At 30.7% G+C, this 18,601-nt stretch overlaps 1 protein-coding gene across 1 annotated transcript in view; it reads left to right on the top strand.

Moving 5' to 3' along the window:
* LOC115887301 (hemicentin-1-like) overlaps positions 1–18,601 on the top strand; it is a 662,438-nt gene that overhangs the window by 548,483 nt on the left and 95,354 nt on the right. Inside the window, exon 4 of the mRNA XM_030906694.1 lies at positions 7,286–7,396. Within this exon, the coding sequence (XP_030762554.1) occupies positions 7,286–7,396 (111 nt within the window). The remainder of the gene's footprint in view (positions 1–7,285; positions 7,397–18,601) is intronic.

Below are 18,601 nucleotides of genomic sequence, written 5' to 3' on the forward strand. Positions count from 1 at the left end.
GCCAGTGCAACCAACATGTGAACGTATTTACTATACTGCCAGAAACATCACCCTTTGATTTGTCTCGAAAATTCAATGTCGCTAACATAGCCAATAGTCCACTCTACATATTGGTTATCGTGTAGAGGGGCCATTAGATTAGGAAAATTCCTTGATCTTTTTATGACCCGCACGTACAACTTTGTAATTTTGGAGATCCATTTTTTGTTAGTCTTCTGTCTAATACCCTTTATTCTATTAATATCCCTTTTTGTTATTGCATGCATAGATTGATCTATTAACATTTGTGCTATTTGAAATAACATTATGACTACTTGTTTCAAGATCCAAGAATAATTCAAAAGTTATTATATCGTGACTATAGGCAAAAGCTTTAATGAATTTTCATTAATAACTTTGAGATACATTTTATAGTTTTATTACGAATTTTTAATTTAATCATTTTAATAATAGAAATGTTATATTAAATTTCTACCCTTGAACTATTTTTTTCAAGAAATCGTAATTATTTTGATGAAAATTTTAATTATGTTTATAACTGTTTCCTTCAGTGCATTTTTTAAATCAAGAAAGAAAAAAAAATCAAGAATGTCTTTCTTCTTTAGAAAATTTATTAATTAATTAACATAAACAAATGTAGCAAATTCCAGGTGCTGCCAATTTGATTTTATAATCGTGTGAAACAAAAAATAAATTGATGCTAAACTGGATAAGGAGTGATAGAGAAATTGTTCTCTTAACTGCACTACGGCTCGCAAAATAAACATAAATAATTCTCGCAGCGTGTTGTATTTGATCACCTTTTATAAGAAATCGATCGCTAATGGTAGGGCTGTGGCATGCTGTGTTAGTGTACAATAAAAACGTACATTTATATTGCTGTAGTTATAGGGTAGTATGTTTGTGTATACGTCCTCGATCTTTTTATTCCAAGAAACCAATTTATCGACTTGCTTCTCTATCATCAGACGATCAGAAATTTTTGTGTATACAGGGTGTCCCAATATTCCGTGGACATTGAACTATGACGTATTTTTGGAATCAAAATAAGTCCATTGGACACAATTTACCTCTATACGAAAGTGCTTTGTTTATCTGCTAGAGAGCATCAAACTTTAAAAACATAAACACATTTTTTCAGATATTTTAAGAACCGTTAGTCCGATTTGAATGAGATTTTGGATGTTTTGCTAAATGCTTTAACATTTGGCTTTCACAAAAATCAAAAAAATGTATGGGAAGGTTGAAAACTACCCCCACCACTACATAAATTTTAGTATACATATTTACCAACTCCACCGACGACAGATTTTCTTTTCGGAAAATGGTCCCTCTAGTAGTGATGGGTTGTTATTTAACTATCTGTTATTTTATAACAATTATTTATAAATAACATAACGCAACCGTTACTACTTCTAAAAAATAACAGATATAAAATAACGACACGTGGAGATCGGCCGCTCGTGAAACGAAGAACGAAGTCGGCGCTCTGCACCGCTACGAAATTCTATGCTGCTCGAAGAAATTCCAAAAAACAACTAGTATGGATGGAAAACATGTTATTTCGTCAACCATCGATACAGGCGGCGAGACAACGGAGTGGGGAATGCGCTACGGCGAACGTAGCTGCTTCGGTTGATGCCGTTGATGGTCGTATTGGGCTTACAACAGCTTAAAAATAATAGGATATAAAAGAAGCAGATTTTTCGAAACAGTTGCGGGCATAATGCCTGGCGGTCGAGATAACAGGAGTTGGAAAGGAACGCTGCTGCATCGGTCGATTGTCGATGGAGACTCGCAACGGGTTGGAGAAGCAGTCATTTTAGATACGTTGTTTTTCAACCTGTTACGAGCATAACAGGGCGGCGGTCGAGATAATCGGAGTGGGAAAGGAACGCTCCTGCATCGGTCGATTGTCAATGGAGGCTCGAAACAGGTTGGAGAATAACGCATCAGTTGTTTTAGATACATTGTTTTTCAACCTGTTACGAGCATAACGGGCGGAGGTCGAGATATTATGGCTCTGTATGTTTCAGTACTTACTTATAAACTTTTAATATTTAGGTATTTATTTTTTCTGAAAAATTTTCAGAATAATATTTTAAGATTTTTTAAAAATGTATACAGGGTGTTTTTAAAAATCTGGTCATTGATTAATCACGATCCTGCTTAAAGCCCTTGACGTAAAAAGCTGATTTTTGGAAAACGGACTTTAGGGTGTAGAGGTTCGATAAGAAGGGATTTTTCGAAACTCGAATTCCAAGGGGGTGAAACTACCCTCAAATATTAGAATATTTTTTATTTAAAAACCGGTGAGTTTTTCGGAAAAACTCTTAAAACACGTATTTTTTATTATGTTGTTTTACATATTTTAAGATTTCTTAAAAATATATACAGGGTGTTTCATAAAATATGAGCATTGAGTAATCACTATTCTGCTTAAACTGCTTGACATTTAAAGCTGATTTTTGGCAAACGGATTGACTGTGGGGTTGAGGTTCGATAAGGAGGGGTTTCTCGAATGTCAAATTCCAACAGGGTGAAAACGCCCCTCAAATATTACAATATTTTTTATTTAACGGGAAAACACCTGGACACCCATAATTTATTTTGTTCTTTTACATATTTTGAAATTTTTAACAAAATCATACAGGGTGCAACCAAAAAGTTGAGTAATTGATTAACCACGATTCTGCTTAAACTGCTCGACGTTTAAAGCTTATTTTTGGCAAATGTGAAAAAATTTTATCCAGTTTGTATGTTAATGGAAATTCTTGTTTTGCTTTATCATCACCATTAGAAATTATTAATTCGACGCGAACACACGCTAGTCGCGGGTACACGTTAGATTAAGTGTAAAATTAATTCGAACTCTAGTGTGTAGTTGGTTTACTTATGAAGAATATACTACACATTTTCTTATATTGCTATTTTTTGACCGCAAATGGTAAAATCATAACTAAAAGCTTCTCGTCCGTCGAGTGAGATGCACCCTGTACACTGCTACGCAATTCAGGATCTACGCGGATCGAGGGGCAGGGCGTAGGTAGATCGGAATGTATAGGTATAGACGAGTGGCGGAATTTTGGCTTTTTTATATCGCAATTTGTAAACAGCGCTTATTTGTAAACAACCTCCGTTTTTAGAGAGGTATTTTAGATAACAATCGATATTTAAAAATGTTTTGACACCCTGGAAATACTACCACCGAGCACGTCATTGTTGCAACTTGCAACTGCGTTAATACGCCTGGCGGTGACCGCCTCATACTCTTTCATATATTTAGCAGTAAAATAAAGAAACTTGTTATTTTTAAGCTGTTATTTTAAGCTGTTTTTTATAAATAACTATAACAGTTTCAACTGTTATCTAAAATAACAGTTTTGCCCATCACTACCCCTCTAGTATTTACTACATTTTTTGGCTCTTGTAAAAAAAACGCTACATCGCATAATTTTTATAAAAAAAAAATTGGAGAATTTATTTTGCCAAAGCCGATGTCTAAAGAATATAAGGACATGTAACGCCCATATACGAGCTGCAGCAGAATTTGTGACATTAAACGCCATTTTTTTGATGGCGACGAATCCTCAGCTGGTCATCAGCGACAATTTTAGCGATTTTTAATATTTTGTGTATAGTGAACTTTGTATAAACTTTATTACAGTGGCGATTAGTTGTTCAGCTTTCAAGTGTAAAAGCCGCAGTGATAAAAAAGAGCCAGTAGTTACGTTTTTTCATAGGTAAATAAACAGTCTGCTCCACCGTTTTAGCGTTTTCTTGATTTCTTATTGAATTCGATAATTATTTTTCTGATATTATATGTACTTGATGTGTGCTATACGTCGATAACAGTTTTGTACATTTTGTTAACATTTTAATACGTTTTTTTTCGTAATTAATTAGTATGATACCACCGTATACACCATAGGCGTAGTCAAAACAGTTATCAAAAAATATAAATATCTCTTCAGACAGCTAAGTTAAGAAAACTATGTGCCACGGCACTGTTTGGTGATATCGTAACAATTTGCTTTCGGGTATTATTTGTCCTTGAATTCTTTAGTTATTGGCCAAAGCAGACCTATAAAATATACAGGGAGTTCTAATATTCAGAGGAACAACTACGTGTTTTTTGAATCAAAATAAGTTAATTGTGTCGGCCGTTGCGTCGATGGAGTTGGAAAATATTTATACTAAAATTTATGTAGGGGTGGGGTGTAAGCCAAATGTTAGAGCACTTAGCAAAACATAGACACCCAAAATCTAATTCAAATAATAACGGTTTTTGAAATATCTGAAAAAATGTGTTATTTTTTTTTAAAGTTTGATGGCCTCGAGCGTACAAACGGAGCACTTTTGTATAGAGGTAAATTGTGTCCAATGAACTTATTTTGATTCCAAAAATACGTAGTAGTTCTATGTCCACGGAATATTGGGACTCCCTGTATAGTAGAAGGAACGATTTTGAAAAATGACATCCAAATATTAACAGAAAAAACAGACAGACAATATTATCATGAACAGAATTCTATCGGTAGACAGAATACAGGGTGTTTCAGAAAACATGCAATCTTTCGTAGGAAAATTCTTCACATAAAAATAAGATTTATTTCTATATCAACATAGGTCCGGTTCTGCTTTGTTATATAGCTACAAAGTTCAAAAAAACTTCATTTTTTTATATTTATTATAATTTTCTTAAATGTTTTTGCTGATTAGAATGAAATTTTGAGGATAAAAGTTATTATAAGTATTACATATTTTAGTAGTAAAAAATGGTAAATAAAATAATGGTATTTAGGATCTTCTCTAGGAAATCTCTCTAGGAAAAGACGAATATTTTTTCAGTTTTAAAATCTTATAATTGTAAAACTATGCGTTTTCGCACATATATTTATATGAACATTTCTCATATTTTTTGATGGGGAATCATTAAGTACTTATTTAACACTTTGGCCGGTTAATCGCATTAATTATTTTAAAGGTTGCTATTACGAGTAGACTTAGATTAAAGCAAATTAATAAAATTACGTTATCTCATGAAAGAGACTGAAATCGACAAAATATCAAAAGCAAACTTTTAGTCGGTATTAAACGGTCTACACGACTCTGCTAGCAAGAGATAAAAGTCAGTAGCACACAAGTTTTTTTTTAGAAAAATATTCTAGTGATAACTTATGTGCATGACCGAGGTGAATCTGTTGCCACTTTTTTAGTATTAAAATATGTAGCACTTATTGTAACTTTTACCCTCAAAATTTCATTCAAATCCTTAAATGTATTTGGAAGAAAATAATAATAAATCGAAACATAGCAGAATCGGACCTATGTTGATATGAAAAAAATAATCTCATTTTTACGTGAGGGATCTCTCCATGAGAGATAACACATGGTTTTTTAAACACCCTGTATAATCACCATTTTATAAGGATTGTAAGAATTGGTAGTGTGTTTCATTTTTCCTCCATTTTATAACAGCGAAAAAGTTTTCTTTAATTCCGTGGTGAAAAATTAGAGAGAATAAAAGAAATTATCAAATCCGGCCAGGACCGTGAAAGCTATATCCTCGGTTTCATGGCATAGAAACTCGTATAACGCGCGCAGCACTCACACACATCCAACCACTAGACTTTCGAAACCCTTTTATAAAATTTATGATTATTACTTTACATTTTCTTGCTGGCGCGAATTAAATTTTTAATTCGCTCTGAAAAGTTTTCTCGTTTTAGTTCGATGAAGAAAGAACTATTAAAGTGCGAGAGACTTCCAGGTCGCGGAAGAACGGACATTTTCCATTCGAAATCAATGGTAAAAAAGTTTTTATTCGATGAATAAACGTGTCTTTTATTGCCCGTTTTCTTCCGGAATATCCCGCTATATATATATATAATTTACGTTCTAGAAAAATATATTAAGAAGAATTTCTCAGCGGCAGAGCTTCCATTGATGCGGGTGATGCGTCGCATCCCTTCAAAATATTGTAGTAGGTTTTTATTTAAAAAGTCACTTTTTAAATAAAAAATTGTCAGTAAAGTTATTCAAATAATTAAATTCAATTTCAACAGATACGGTATATAGATTAATTGCCAGTTACATATTACAGCCCCTTGTAGTGACGCCACCCTACGCCGCTGGAATTTATTTCTTGGGCTATTTATTTAAATGTTTCAATAAGTAATTACCGTTTAGCAGCTATACAGTTTACATAATCCTATGACATTAATAAATATCTGTGTTTTGATAATTTCAGAGATAATAACAAATAAATAAAAAATATATTTTTTTAGCCTAAAAAAATTATTAAAAATACAAGGACTGTCCTGAAATCAAAATTATACTATGCTTTTACTATAGATGGTATATACGTGCCATAATAATCGTAATCTTAAATCATACAGCATGTTCAAAATGTTACGCCAAACTTTCTAAAATATAAAATAGTTTTTCTTCTTTTTTCAAAATAAAATACTATTATTATTTTTTTTTATTAAATGAAGAATTAATAAGTGAACATTTTTTTCATTTTTTTTTTGTATTTAAGGGTTTTCAAAATTTTTAACGGTTTCGCAGATATTCGCTGTATTGTTACATATGGGATTTTCACCGGTAAATTTTTTTGTCAAAGATACCTGATGTTTTTCTTTCTGATATTTACCGTTTAAAGAACCATATATGTAATTTAATAATAAAAATAATTATATCTCCATCTAATAAAAAATAATATACAGGGTATTAATTTAAAAAAAACGAAGAAAAGTTACTTTATAGTTTAAAAAATTTAGTATGGAACTGTCAACATTCTGTATGATTTGAGATTAATATATTTATAATAAAGTAAGTACAGACATACAGTTTTATTTTAGGACACATCTTAGGTATATTTTTAATAATTAAAAAAAAAGATTGAAAAATATATTTTTTCCTTTATTTATTTATATTTCTGAAACCATAAAAACAAATTTAATAATATCTCAGGACTTTAGGACTATGTAAAATGATCAGAAAGAGAGATAAAATTCAATAATATACAGGGTGTCCTATTTAAAAAAATCATCCCAATCTACTCACACTTTTTTGAGCCACCCTGCAGAAGTTCCATAAATATTTTCCTGAAATACATCCTGGTACATACTTTAGATTTTTACATAAACAAAATTCCCAAGTTGTTTATTCCAGGAGCTACAAATGCCCGACGCACTTTTGCCGGACCCTGTATATAACAATACTTTTTGAACAAATACTTTTATATCAGTAAAACCTCTATTTTTTCTTTTTTTTTCAGTTCCCCCTCATCAATTAATTTTATATGACGGTTCTGGAAGAGATGTATCGGACATAGTAGGACCTCTGGAAGAAGGATCCAGTCTTACCCTAACCTGTGAAGCTAGAGGAGGTAAGTTTATTAATAAAACAAATAAATTTATATAAAAATAAACTTTTAATCGGCATTAAATAGCCTATACAATTTTGCCAACAAAAGAAAAAAAGTCAGAAGCGCACATGTTTTTTTTTTTTTAATATTTCAATGATAACCCACATACACGTCTCCTGTGAGTCTGTCAACAATTTTTTAGTACTATAGATATGTACTAAGATATGTGACACTTATACATTTTCCCTCAAAATTTTAATCGAGTGACTAAAAGCACTTTAATCCCCTGTTGTTACGAAACAAAGCAGAATCAGACCTATGTTCATATAAAAAATAATTTTTGTTTTTACATCAATAATCTCCCCACGAGAGATAGCATATGTTTTTTTAGACACCCTGAATAACGTTCTGTATAGCTTTTCTGTAGATACGCTAGACAGGGTGGTCCGAACTGTATTCCGGAAACTTCGGCAGCATATTCTGCAAATAAAAATAAGTTAAAAATGCCTATAAAAGTATGTCCTAAAATGCTTAGTTTGGGAGATACAGGGTGTAGAAGTTTCATTTTTATTTTAATTTTTTCCAAATAATTTCTGAAGTAACGTCAATATTTCGATGAAAATTGCTGTCTAGTAATTTTTTGACATGAGAAATTTGATTTTGATATCAATATGACTCCTACTTACAGAGGGCGCCACCTACATGTTTTTAACTGGTTTGGAGAGTAATAACTTTTCGTCCGTACCTGTATAAAACTACTTATTAAAAAAATATACATTTACGACGTTTTTTTACGTAGAAAAGATCTCTTGGTAAAAATCGTTACAAGTATTGGTTCTTTAGATATTTGGAATCGAAATTATCAGTACCTACCTGTCGTCATTGAGATAAATTTTGACTAAATAGTTATTGGACTGAAATGATAAATTGGTAATGTTTTTGTGCTAAAAGTTCAACAGAAACTGTTTTATCATCATTTTTTCAAAGAAAAAATTATGATTAATAAAAAAAAATAAAAAATTCCCAAATTTATCATTTCAGTCAAATAACTATCTACTCGACATTTCTGTATTTTGTCAATAATGACATGTATTGACTATTTTCATTCTAACTATCTTGAGAATGGTTGCTCGTAGCGATTTTTACCAAGAGACATTTTTTACGTAAAAAATCACGGAAATGTATATTTTTTTATTCAGTTTCATTAGTTTTATACAGGTACGGACGAAAAGTTATTACTCTTCAAAATAGTTAAAACACATGTAGGTGGCGCCCCCTGTTAATAGGAGTCATATTGACATCAAAATCAAATTTCTCATGTCAAAAAACTACCAGATACCAATTTTCATCTAAATATTGACGTTACTTCAGAAATGATTATTTTATTTTACAATATAAGAGCAAAATAACTGTCTAAACTAGAAAAATCAATTTTAATTCTTACACCTAAGACATAATTCTTATCAATTTTTATCATTTTGTATATTTTTTGACTTGTAAAAATACTTTTCTTGTATGCTATTAATAATAAATAAACTAAACTAAACTAAACTAAATTATTTGGAAAAAATCTAAATAAAGATGAAACTTCTACACCCTGGATTTTCGAAACTAAGCATTTTAGGACATACAATTATTATATGAACTTTTTGACTTTACTTATTTTTATCTACAGAGTATGCTGCCAAAGTTTCCGAAATACAGTTCGGACCACCCTGTATATATTTATCTAATTCCTAAATGTCCAATATCCAAAAATGATTCTTGCCACTGTCTTTTTAATAAAAAGTAATCTAAATTTGCCAATTTTTGTATATATTTCCTTTAATTTAATTTAATTTAAATTAATTAACTGCCTCTATTTCCTCAAATTAATTTGACAAGCCAAATTAATACATCAAACTAATTAGATTGTTGAACTCACGTGACTTATTATTATTCAAATATTATTCTAGCAAATTGTACAACCCTACAAAATTCAACAGGTCGATCAATAGACAGCCTTTCATATAAAGGCGTCTTGTCTCTCTCCTTAAATAAACTCTGACCTCTATTTCCCACGATTTCTTCGATAATCCTCCGCTTCCAGACAATCTAAGAGATTGTTTCAAGGATCGAACGAACTATTTTCTAGGGAGGGTATCGTGTTGCAGTACAGAACTTCAAAGAGAGAGAGAAATAGAATTATTATTGTTCGTACTTAAAAAGTTCCTTCGGTCACTATATTCATTGTTGTTCTAGCCGCCCAACCTCTACACTTGTATAAAAGATTGACTATTCATATACAGGGTGTTCCTTAATGACATGTTAATATCTAAGCGGACGATTCTTGGACCTATTTAAAAAAAACTTCATATGAATGTGTGTCCTAAACATCTTAACTTTTAAGATGCAGGGTTGTAAACTTTTCTAAAAAAAAAACACTTTTTTAGTAATAACTATGAGATTGTTATAATTATCTTTATGAAATTTCATACACGTCTTCTATGCATACAACTGTCTGTTTTTGCAATTATTTAGTTATTTTTTCAAGTAAAATCTAATTGATACTTATAGAGTCTGATCTATGTTATAGTAACGATTTTATTTAAACGAAACAATTATTATAGAATTCTCTTCTTCTCTTCCTCAACCCTGTTTCATCCACTCCTGGATATAGGTCTCTCCTATCCTTTTCCATGTTTCCCTGTTTTGTGCTGTATTTAACCACCGTTTACCTGCCACTTCCCTTATGTCGTCCACCCAACGTTTCTGTGGACGTCCAACACTTCTTATAGTCCTGAATTATATCGGTAACTCTTGTTTGCCTCCTGGTGTTTTCATTACGAATTTTGTCTCACAGACAGACCCCTAGCATACATCATTCCATAGCTCTTTGAGTTGTTAAGAGTTTATTTGCAAATGAAGCAGCCCTGAAAATTTTGCACTTATTTAAGACTCACCCTGTATATGTTGGTATCTTCAGAGCTCAGTACTTTTGTTTTATTAAAGTTTATACTTAGGCCTATCTTTGCAGCTGATAGATGTAATTCATTTAACATTTCATCTAGTTTTGTGATGTTGTTACCTATTAGAACTATATCATCTGCAAATCTGAGATGGTTTAGTTTGATACCATCTACGCTAATGCCCTTGGTGTCCCATTGCAACTTTTTGAATACTTCTTCTAGTGCTAGAGTAAACAGTTTAGGTGACATGGTGACATGGTGACATGGTTTCATACCTCCATCCAATACTATTCTGTTGGTCGTAGTTGTTGCATCTAATATAATATGAATTGTTGCATCCTGGTAAATATTTTCAATGATTTGAGTATATCTTGAGTCTAATCTTGCATTTTGTAGAGCTGCTAATATTGACCATATTTCAATGGTGTCGAAAGCCTTTTGAAAGTCAACAAATGCTAAATGTATAGGTACATTGTACTCTGTACATTTTTCTATAACGGTACGGACTGTATTGAGATCTATCGTGCTATATCCCTTTCTAAATCCTGCTTGTTCGACGGGTTGTTAAAAATCTAATTTTGAAGTTAAACGATTAGTTATAACTTTTGTAAATAGTTTATATAAATGTGATAGAAGGGATATAGTCTATAATAATTTTCGATGTTTGTGTTGTCACCGTTTTTGAGTGAGAGTAGTATTACCTCAGAGTTACACCATTTAATTGGAATTTTACCGGCATGTAAGCATTTATTCAGCAGTACACTTATTGCTTCTCGTACAGTCTCTCTCCTCCTAGCTTTAACATTTCTGTACTGACTTGGTCTTCTTCTGGACATATGTTGTTCTTCATCTGTTTCAGTGTTGTGGTTATTTCGTCTTGTGTAATTTCTGGAATATCCGACATTCATGATGATTGTTTTTTCTATTTGATTTTGGGATATGGATGAATATAGAGTAGTGTAGAAATCTTCCATGCCTTTAATGATATCATTTTTGTTTTGTATTATAATGTTGTTTCCGTCGCATATTTTTGTTATTTTAGTTCTGCCATTAGAAAGTTTTCTTTTTAGTATTTTCATTTTACAATTATCATTTATAGTATCTTCTACGAGTTTTGTGTTGTAGTTTCTTTTGTCTTTCCTGATTTCTTTTTTAACCTTTTTATTTACTTCCTTATAATATTCGGTTGTTTTGTCGGTTGTGTTTCACCTCTTTTTTAATAGCTCTACTGTATTATGACTTAGCTTTGGGTCTTTGTAATTCCTTGTTCTTGAACAGATTTTTATTACTGAAGTTCTTTAAACGCCTGTAACTTTGACTGCGAGTTTATCAATTACCAGTTGTTCAGAATTTATTTTAGTTATTCTCTGGGCAAAAATCCAAACTTTCAAAAAAATCACCGGTTATCCATAAACGTCTGACGTGCCATGGCTGTAAGTCACCCTGTATATTCGTTGAATATTAAGCATATACAGTTTGTTAAAACATATAAGCTCAGATCTTTAATTTAACACAAAATTATTAATAAAATTTCGTGATTTAGAGAACCAGGACGCGAATACCGGAAAAATAATAATCCGGATATTTTTTCATTTACTCCCGACCCCGCCGCATATTTTCTCCATCGACTGGCGGCAGAAAATTTACATTTTTCTTCTGCGAAAAAAGCATTTCCTCCTTTTTTCACCCTCCATCGCTTTATGAAAAAATTAATGGCAGGTTAAAAAGAAAAATGGCGTTGTAATGAAGGCGACGATAAAAACGCGAACACTTGCTCCTAATGGGTCATTATAGCATTTCATAATTTATAGCCCAACTTCGGCGCTTCCCTGTCTATTTTCGGGGGCTGTTTCTGAAAAATAACGATCGTCTATGGGACCGAAATAGCGCTAATGTTGTGGAACGCCTTCGGAAATTTACCAGAAGAATCGTTATTAGTGGCTAGTTTATTTAAACGCTATTTGTTAGACTGGAGTTATTTTTTATATAGAATTGCTTGGGGTTCAGAATACCAAACAAATATTTAAGAAAATTAAGAAAATTACGCTTTTATTAGATATTTAATTAATAGATAATTATTATAGATATTATTTTATTAGATTAGATATTGAAATTGTTAAAAATATGTTTGGTTGTAAATCAATTAGTTAATTTCTTCAAAAAAATCCTCAAGATATTTCGCCACTTGCACTGTAGGAAACCGTTGACGTTCTGTTATAAAGGCAATTTTAACAGAACGGTTTTTAATAGACGTATAGTTGAAAAAAACTAGAGTGTTTTTGAATATTGTTATATTTAGATATTTTAAATAGTTTTTTCTTTGTTCTTTGTATTTTTTTGCTTCCGACGACGCCGACGGGAAGAGATATACTTCCCGAAACGTTAAGCATTTTTTGTCCGTTAGGCAAATTTGTTTCATTGGTAAAATACCGGTGACAAGTTGATCTTAGTTAGATTAATACAGAGGTGTTTACAAAAAGTAAATATTATATTTTGTGCATTTGCATACATTGCAAGTTTTGAAATAGCCAGGGATTTTTTGAAGAGATGAATCCGACACATAGATATAGACATTTTTTACAAATTAGTTAATATAATTATTTAAAAACAAAAATACATAATATGTGCAACTAAAACACATGAGTCCAATTGGTGTATACGAGCTATTTTTGACAAGTAGTAAATAAATACGAAAATACAAAAATGAAAACAAAATTAATTTATTTTAAAATAATTTTATAATTACTTGGTTTACTAACATATATATTATATAGTTACTTACTAATGGAAAGTAATTTCATTCTATTGTGTGTATGTTTTCTTTCTTTGTTAACGATTGGCACATGTAACTATTCGTCAATGCTTTCCTGGATTCACAATAATCTCAATTTAATTCAAGTTATGATATAATTTTTTTTCCAAAATTTGTACACTTTGCATAAAATTAATAACTAAATAAACAATACCTTATTTAAGAAATAGTATAAAATATAATCACAAAAGCCCAACAAATCCGCAAAAATTCCAATCAAATTCAAATGTGTCAAGAAAAACTTCAAACAAAACTGTCAAAAAATGGCGTGTGTCGATTTAATGCATAAATATAAAAATAGTATGAAACTCCTTTTTTTTCCTGGAAAGAATTCTGTTTTTTCTTGCTATAAAAAAAGATCTACTAAATAAAATAGTTATGAACCGTTGAAGCCAAACAGAAACCAACTTGTGATTGGTATTTTACTGGTAAAACAATTTGCCTAATCGACAAAAAAATCTTAATGTCTCTGGAGGTATATTTCCTCCCGTCTGCGCAAGCAAAAAATATAAAAAGCAAAGAAAAAACTATTTAAATATTACAAACATTACAAAACACAAACAAAGACAACTATTCAAAAACACTAGCTGCTTTAGAAGATGCGTCTATTACGAACAATTGACGTTCTGTTGTTAACAATAATTACTACCTGATAACGACTACTTAGTGAGGTAAAACCAAAAAGTTTTAATGTTTTTTTGTGTTGCAAAAGTTTTAATGTTTTTAAACATGATTATTTTTTGTTTATTTTTAATTTCTTCTTATATTTGATACTAATTAAACTTTTAGTTACGTAATTTAGGGCGCGATTTTTAAATTCATTGTTGCCGAACACGGCAACATATTCGTCGTCGGGCTGACTAACTGAAATCTAAATTTCCCGCCGGCGGTTTAAGTTGCCATTTATTTATTTATTTCCTGACATTGTCATTCGTTTTGACACTTTAATTTAGAATGACGAGTTTTTGGTTTAAATTAATTGTGTTGTGATATTTTAAGCTTAATTTTTTTTAGTAGCAGACCTTGCAGTCGAACATTGTTCTTTTTAGAACTTCTTTTAGTATGAATTCTACAAGATAGCTCAATAGCCGTCAAAAAACTCATCGCAACTTTATTAGAATATTATAAACGGGAAAGCAGTGGTAAGCCTTTATGTCCCTTAAGTGCTGTTAAGAAAGTGAGTTTTGTTGATATAAATAATAATTGTTTAAATATTTGTAATAAATTTATTTTTGCATTTTAAAATATTTTGTTTAAAAAAAATGTAATAGTGGGCAACGTTTTGCCGGTCAATCACGTGACTAAAAGTTTATTTGATGTGATTCTATATGTTATGTTGATTAAAATCAAAAAATCTCAATAGTCTTTTTATTCAAACAAAAAATGTATTCATAGGCCAACTATGACGCTATTTTTATCCGAGTATACGGTATTATTTTTTCTAAATATTTCTTTAATAAATTTTAAATTGTTTTCGAGACAGGTACATAAATTTTCAAAATCGCTCCGCTATTTTTAACGGGCACGGTTTCACAATGGGCGACAGCGTCGGTCGTTCTTTCGATGCAAGGTAAATTTTCCATATAATTTAAAATATTTATTTAAAACCGGCGGTTGGGGGCGCACGCCGAACTGTTTTCTATTTCCGTTTCCCAAACCGGAAGCATGCATAAATCATTCGCCATTGAATAAATTCCAGTTTCAACTTTAATTCGGATTTTTAATAGAAATTTGGTTATTCTTTCCCTCTACCTGCATGGCGCTCTGGTTATTTACAGTTGTTAATATACAGGTTGTCCCAAGCTGAGCGTGCATTAGAAGTTTCTAGAGAAATACAATATCTAGATCGAAGATTTTTTGCACATCATTGTTTTACAACGAGATCTATCGATTAAAAATATTATTAATAGAACGGCACTTCGGAAATACCGGAAGTTGACAGCAACTTTCTTATTTTAAATGGGTGCCTCTATTTTTTATTACATAGTTAAATTCTATGTAAAATTTTATGAATTTTGATATTAAACACTCTATACTTAACATTGACCGTTTTAGAGAATTTTTTTTTAATTTTTGGACGAAAAAAACTGCCTGTCAAAAACATGTGTATAGTCTAAACGTCAAATTTAGTGATTACCACAGCCACTGTGACATAAAGAGAAGACATGTGACTATCTACTTCAAAAATTAAATTGTTCAAATGTCATATAATAATGGCGGTAGCCGTCATGGAATTGAGCGATTAAAAAATTACCTATAATAAATCATTTTTTTCAAATGGAAACCCACTTTTTTTATTTCACTAATGAAACAGTTTTTCAATTCGTTACTTTTTAACTATAGATATTCCTATACCTAAAATAAGCCGTTTTTAAGTTATTTAAGATTGAGTTAGAAAACGTATATTTTTCTTGATTTTATCTAGCTTCCTTTGACATTAAGTGTGAAACGGTCAGACAATTTATTTCCATCTGCCAGAAAACGAATTATTTGAATTTCCTATAGTATAAATACTGCCTGCTTAAGAGTTCAAAAAGTGTATTTATAAAAATAAATCTCGTATTTTCGCTCTTTAGTGATATCTAATAGTTGATATTATTAATAATATTCCGTATGATCGAAAAAAGAAACATCGCAAAGTTGGTTCGAAAATGATGGTGCTTTTTGAACAAAGCGTCACAATATGACATGACCGGATCTATTGTTTTACATCACTTGACGTTTAAAGTCATAGGTTACTGGTTATAATCAAGGAAAATGTACGTTTTCAAACTAAATCTTAAATAACTTAAAAACGATTTATTTAAGGTATAGGAACATGTATATACTCAAAAAGTAACAAATTGAGAAAACTTTTCACCAGTTAAATGAAAAAAGTGGGTTTCCATTTGAAAAAAATGATTTATGATAAATTTTTAATCGCTCAATTCCATGACATCTACCGCCATTATTATATGACATTTGAACAACTTCATCTTTGAAATAGATAGCAACATATCTTCTCTTTATGTCACAGTGGCTGTGGTAATCACTAAATTTGACTTTTAAACTATACAAAGTTTTTTAACAGTTTTTTTCATCCAAAAATTTTAAATATTTTTTTTTCTTAAAAACAGTTAATGTTAGGTATAGAGTGTTTAATATCAAAATTCATAAAATTTTACAGAGAATTTGTTTTTTTTAAGTTTTTAATGTAATAAAAAATGGGGGCACCCATTTAAAATGAGAAAGTTGCTGTCAACTTCGGGTATTTCCGGAAGTGCCGCCATATTGAAAATATTTTTAATCGATAGATCTCGTTGTAAAACAAGATGTACAAAAAATTTCCGTTCTAGATATTGTGATTCTCTTGAAACTTCTAATGCACGCTCAGCCTGGGACGCCCTGACGTAACACAATTCAATTTTTTTACATTTTAAATATTACATACTTTGTAGCAAGGTAATTGGACTTAAATGTACAGAAAAAATATGAAGAACCATATTTATTACTAATTTCTCCTCCCTAAGTGGGAAGAGACTGAGGGTTGACTCAAGCCATACAAGTCGATGTTTCGTAGTTAATTAAAGATCAAAGGGCACGAAACTTAATAAAACAGAAAGCACATAATTAAAACAAAATTTTGTGGTAAATATACTGACTTATATTAACTGGAAGCTTTTGAGTAAAGAAACCTACATAGAAAATTTAAAATGCGATTTAAATATGCTTTTACATAACCTAATTGGATATTGTGAAAAACTCATTATACAAAAAAGATTAATTTGTAATAAAAATAAATAATAATATTGTATGGTGGAAAAATTCATCAGGACAAAGGCAGATTAGGTTTATAGTAGAAAGTCAAAATTTACAGCATACCTGATATGTAAAGACAAAGAAATTGTCAAAACTGGAGTGGGTCGACTAATGGCAATTGCAAGATCAACAGGCATTTAAAGCTAATGGGATTAACAGACGAAGCCATGTGCAGATTCTATCAATCAGAAGTATGAATGGCAGAACAATTTCTATTTTAGTGTGATGGCTTGGCAAATGTGCAATTCTACTAGCCTCGATAAAAAGTTTTATGAAAGATAATAGGACCACAATAGATCTGTAAAGGTCGCAATTGAATTAGCCAGTATTAGCAAATGCTTATCTAATGTAATAAAGGTATAGTATAATACTTAATATGATTAGATGCAAGGAAATATTATTTCTGAGCATCTATTTTAGGTAATTATTTTATATTATATAATTTAAACAAGACTTTGTGGAAAATACACTGACTTATAATAACTGGAACCTTTTGAGAAAATAAAAATAGATAGAAAATTTAAAATTCGATGGAAATATGATTTTGCGTAATTTAATTGGATATACTCATAATCTCATTATTTATAAAAGGAATAATTTATAAAAAAGTAAGAATGATGGAAAAATTCATCAGGACAAAGACAGGTGAGACAGTTCATAATAGAACACTTGTCAAACGGTAGACCTGATAAGTAAAGTGAGAGACTGTCAAAATTGTAGTTGGTCTAGGCATACACTGCCATTACTCTCTGCCGAGTATTTGACACGCATCAGAAGATGTATAACGGGAACTCAGGTTCACAAGGTTCCGTTACAAATAGGTTCCAGCTAGCTCAGTAAATAATTAAATAAAATATATGCACAGAACAAGAGATATCAAAAGAGAGGTGTATGGAAAAAGTGTATTGATTGAAAGGTCTAAAATGTACTGGATTCGTTTAATAAATACTAAATCTGAAGTTAAAACAAATTGTCAAAATCTATCATAAAATTTAGCAAATATTTAAATAAGAATTAATAAAATATATATATATATATATATATATATATATATATATATATATATATATATATATATATATATATATATATATATATATATATATATATATATATATATATATATATATATATATATATATATATATATATATATATATATATATATATATATATGTTATATTGGTTTTCCATCGACCTTTACACCTTTGCCGGTCAAGCACACCGATGGCCACATCCTGCCAATCGCCGCATCAGCGATATTGCGCCATCCGCAGTGGAAATCGCCGTAGCCGCGATCACACGGTGTCAGCAAATCAATTCTTTATTTAAGCCAATGTATTGTAATAGAAAAACACTTATAATTTTGCATTTAATAAAGCACGTTATAATGTCCGTTTAATTTTTGATTTTTAAATAATAATTTTAATAAAAAAATAAATAATAAAATAATTAAAATAATAAAATAATTTACAATTAAAAAATAATTTTTTAAAAAGTGAAATCCTCCAGAAGCATCATAACAAATTGGCGCAGTCGTGTGTAGGATTCGTAAAACGCTGGAACAAGAAAACAGCGGCGGATTCCAATCCCTTAACGAAAAAAAGAACCGCACACCTGGTGAAGCCCCTGTTAGTCACGACGAGAACACGGCAATCCATGGAAATA

The sequence above is a fragment of the Sitophilus oryzae genome, unplaced genomic scaffold, assembly GCF_002938485.1.
Source record: "Sitophilus oryzae breed Bouriz unplaced genomic scaffold, Soryzae_2.0 scaffold_562_pilon_pilon, whole genome shotgun sequence".
Taxonomy (NCBI): Eukaryota; Metazoa; Arthropoda; class Insecta; order Coleoptera; family Curculionidae; genus Sitophilus; species Sitophilus oryzae.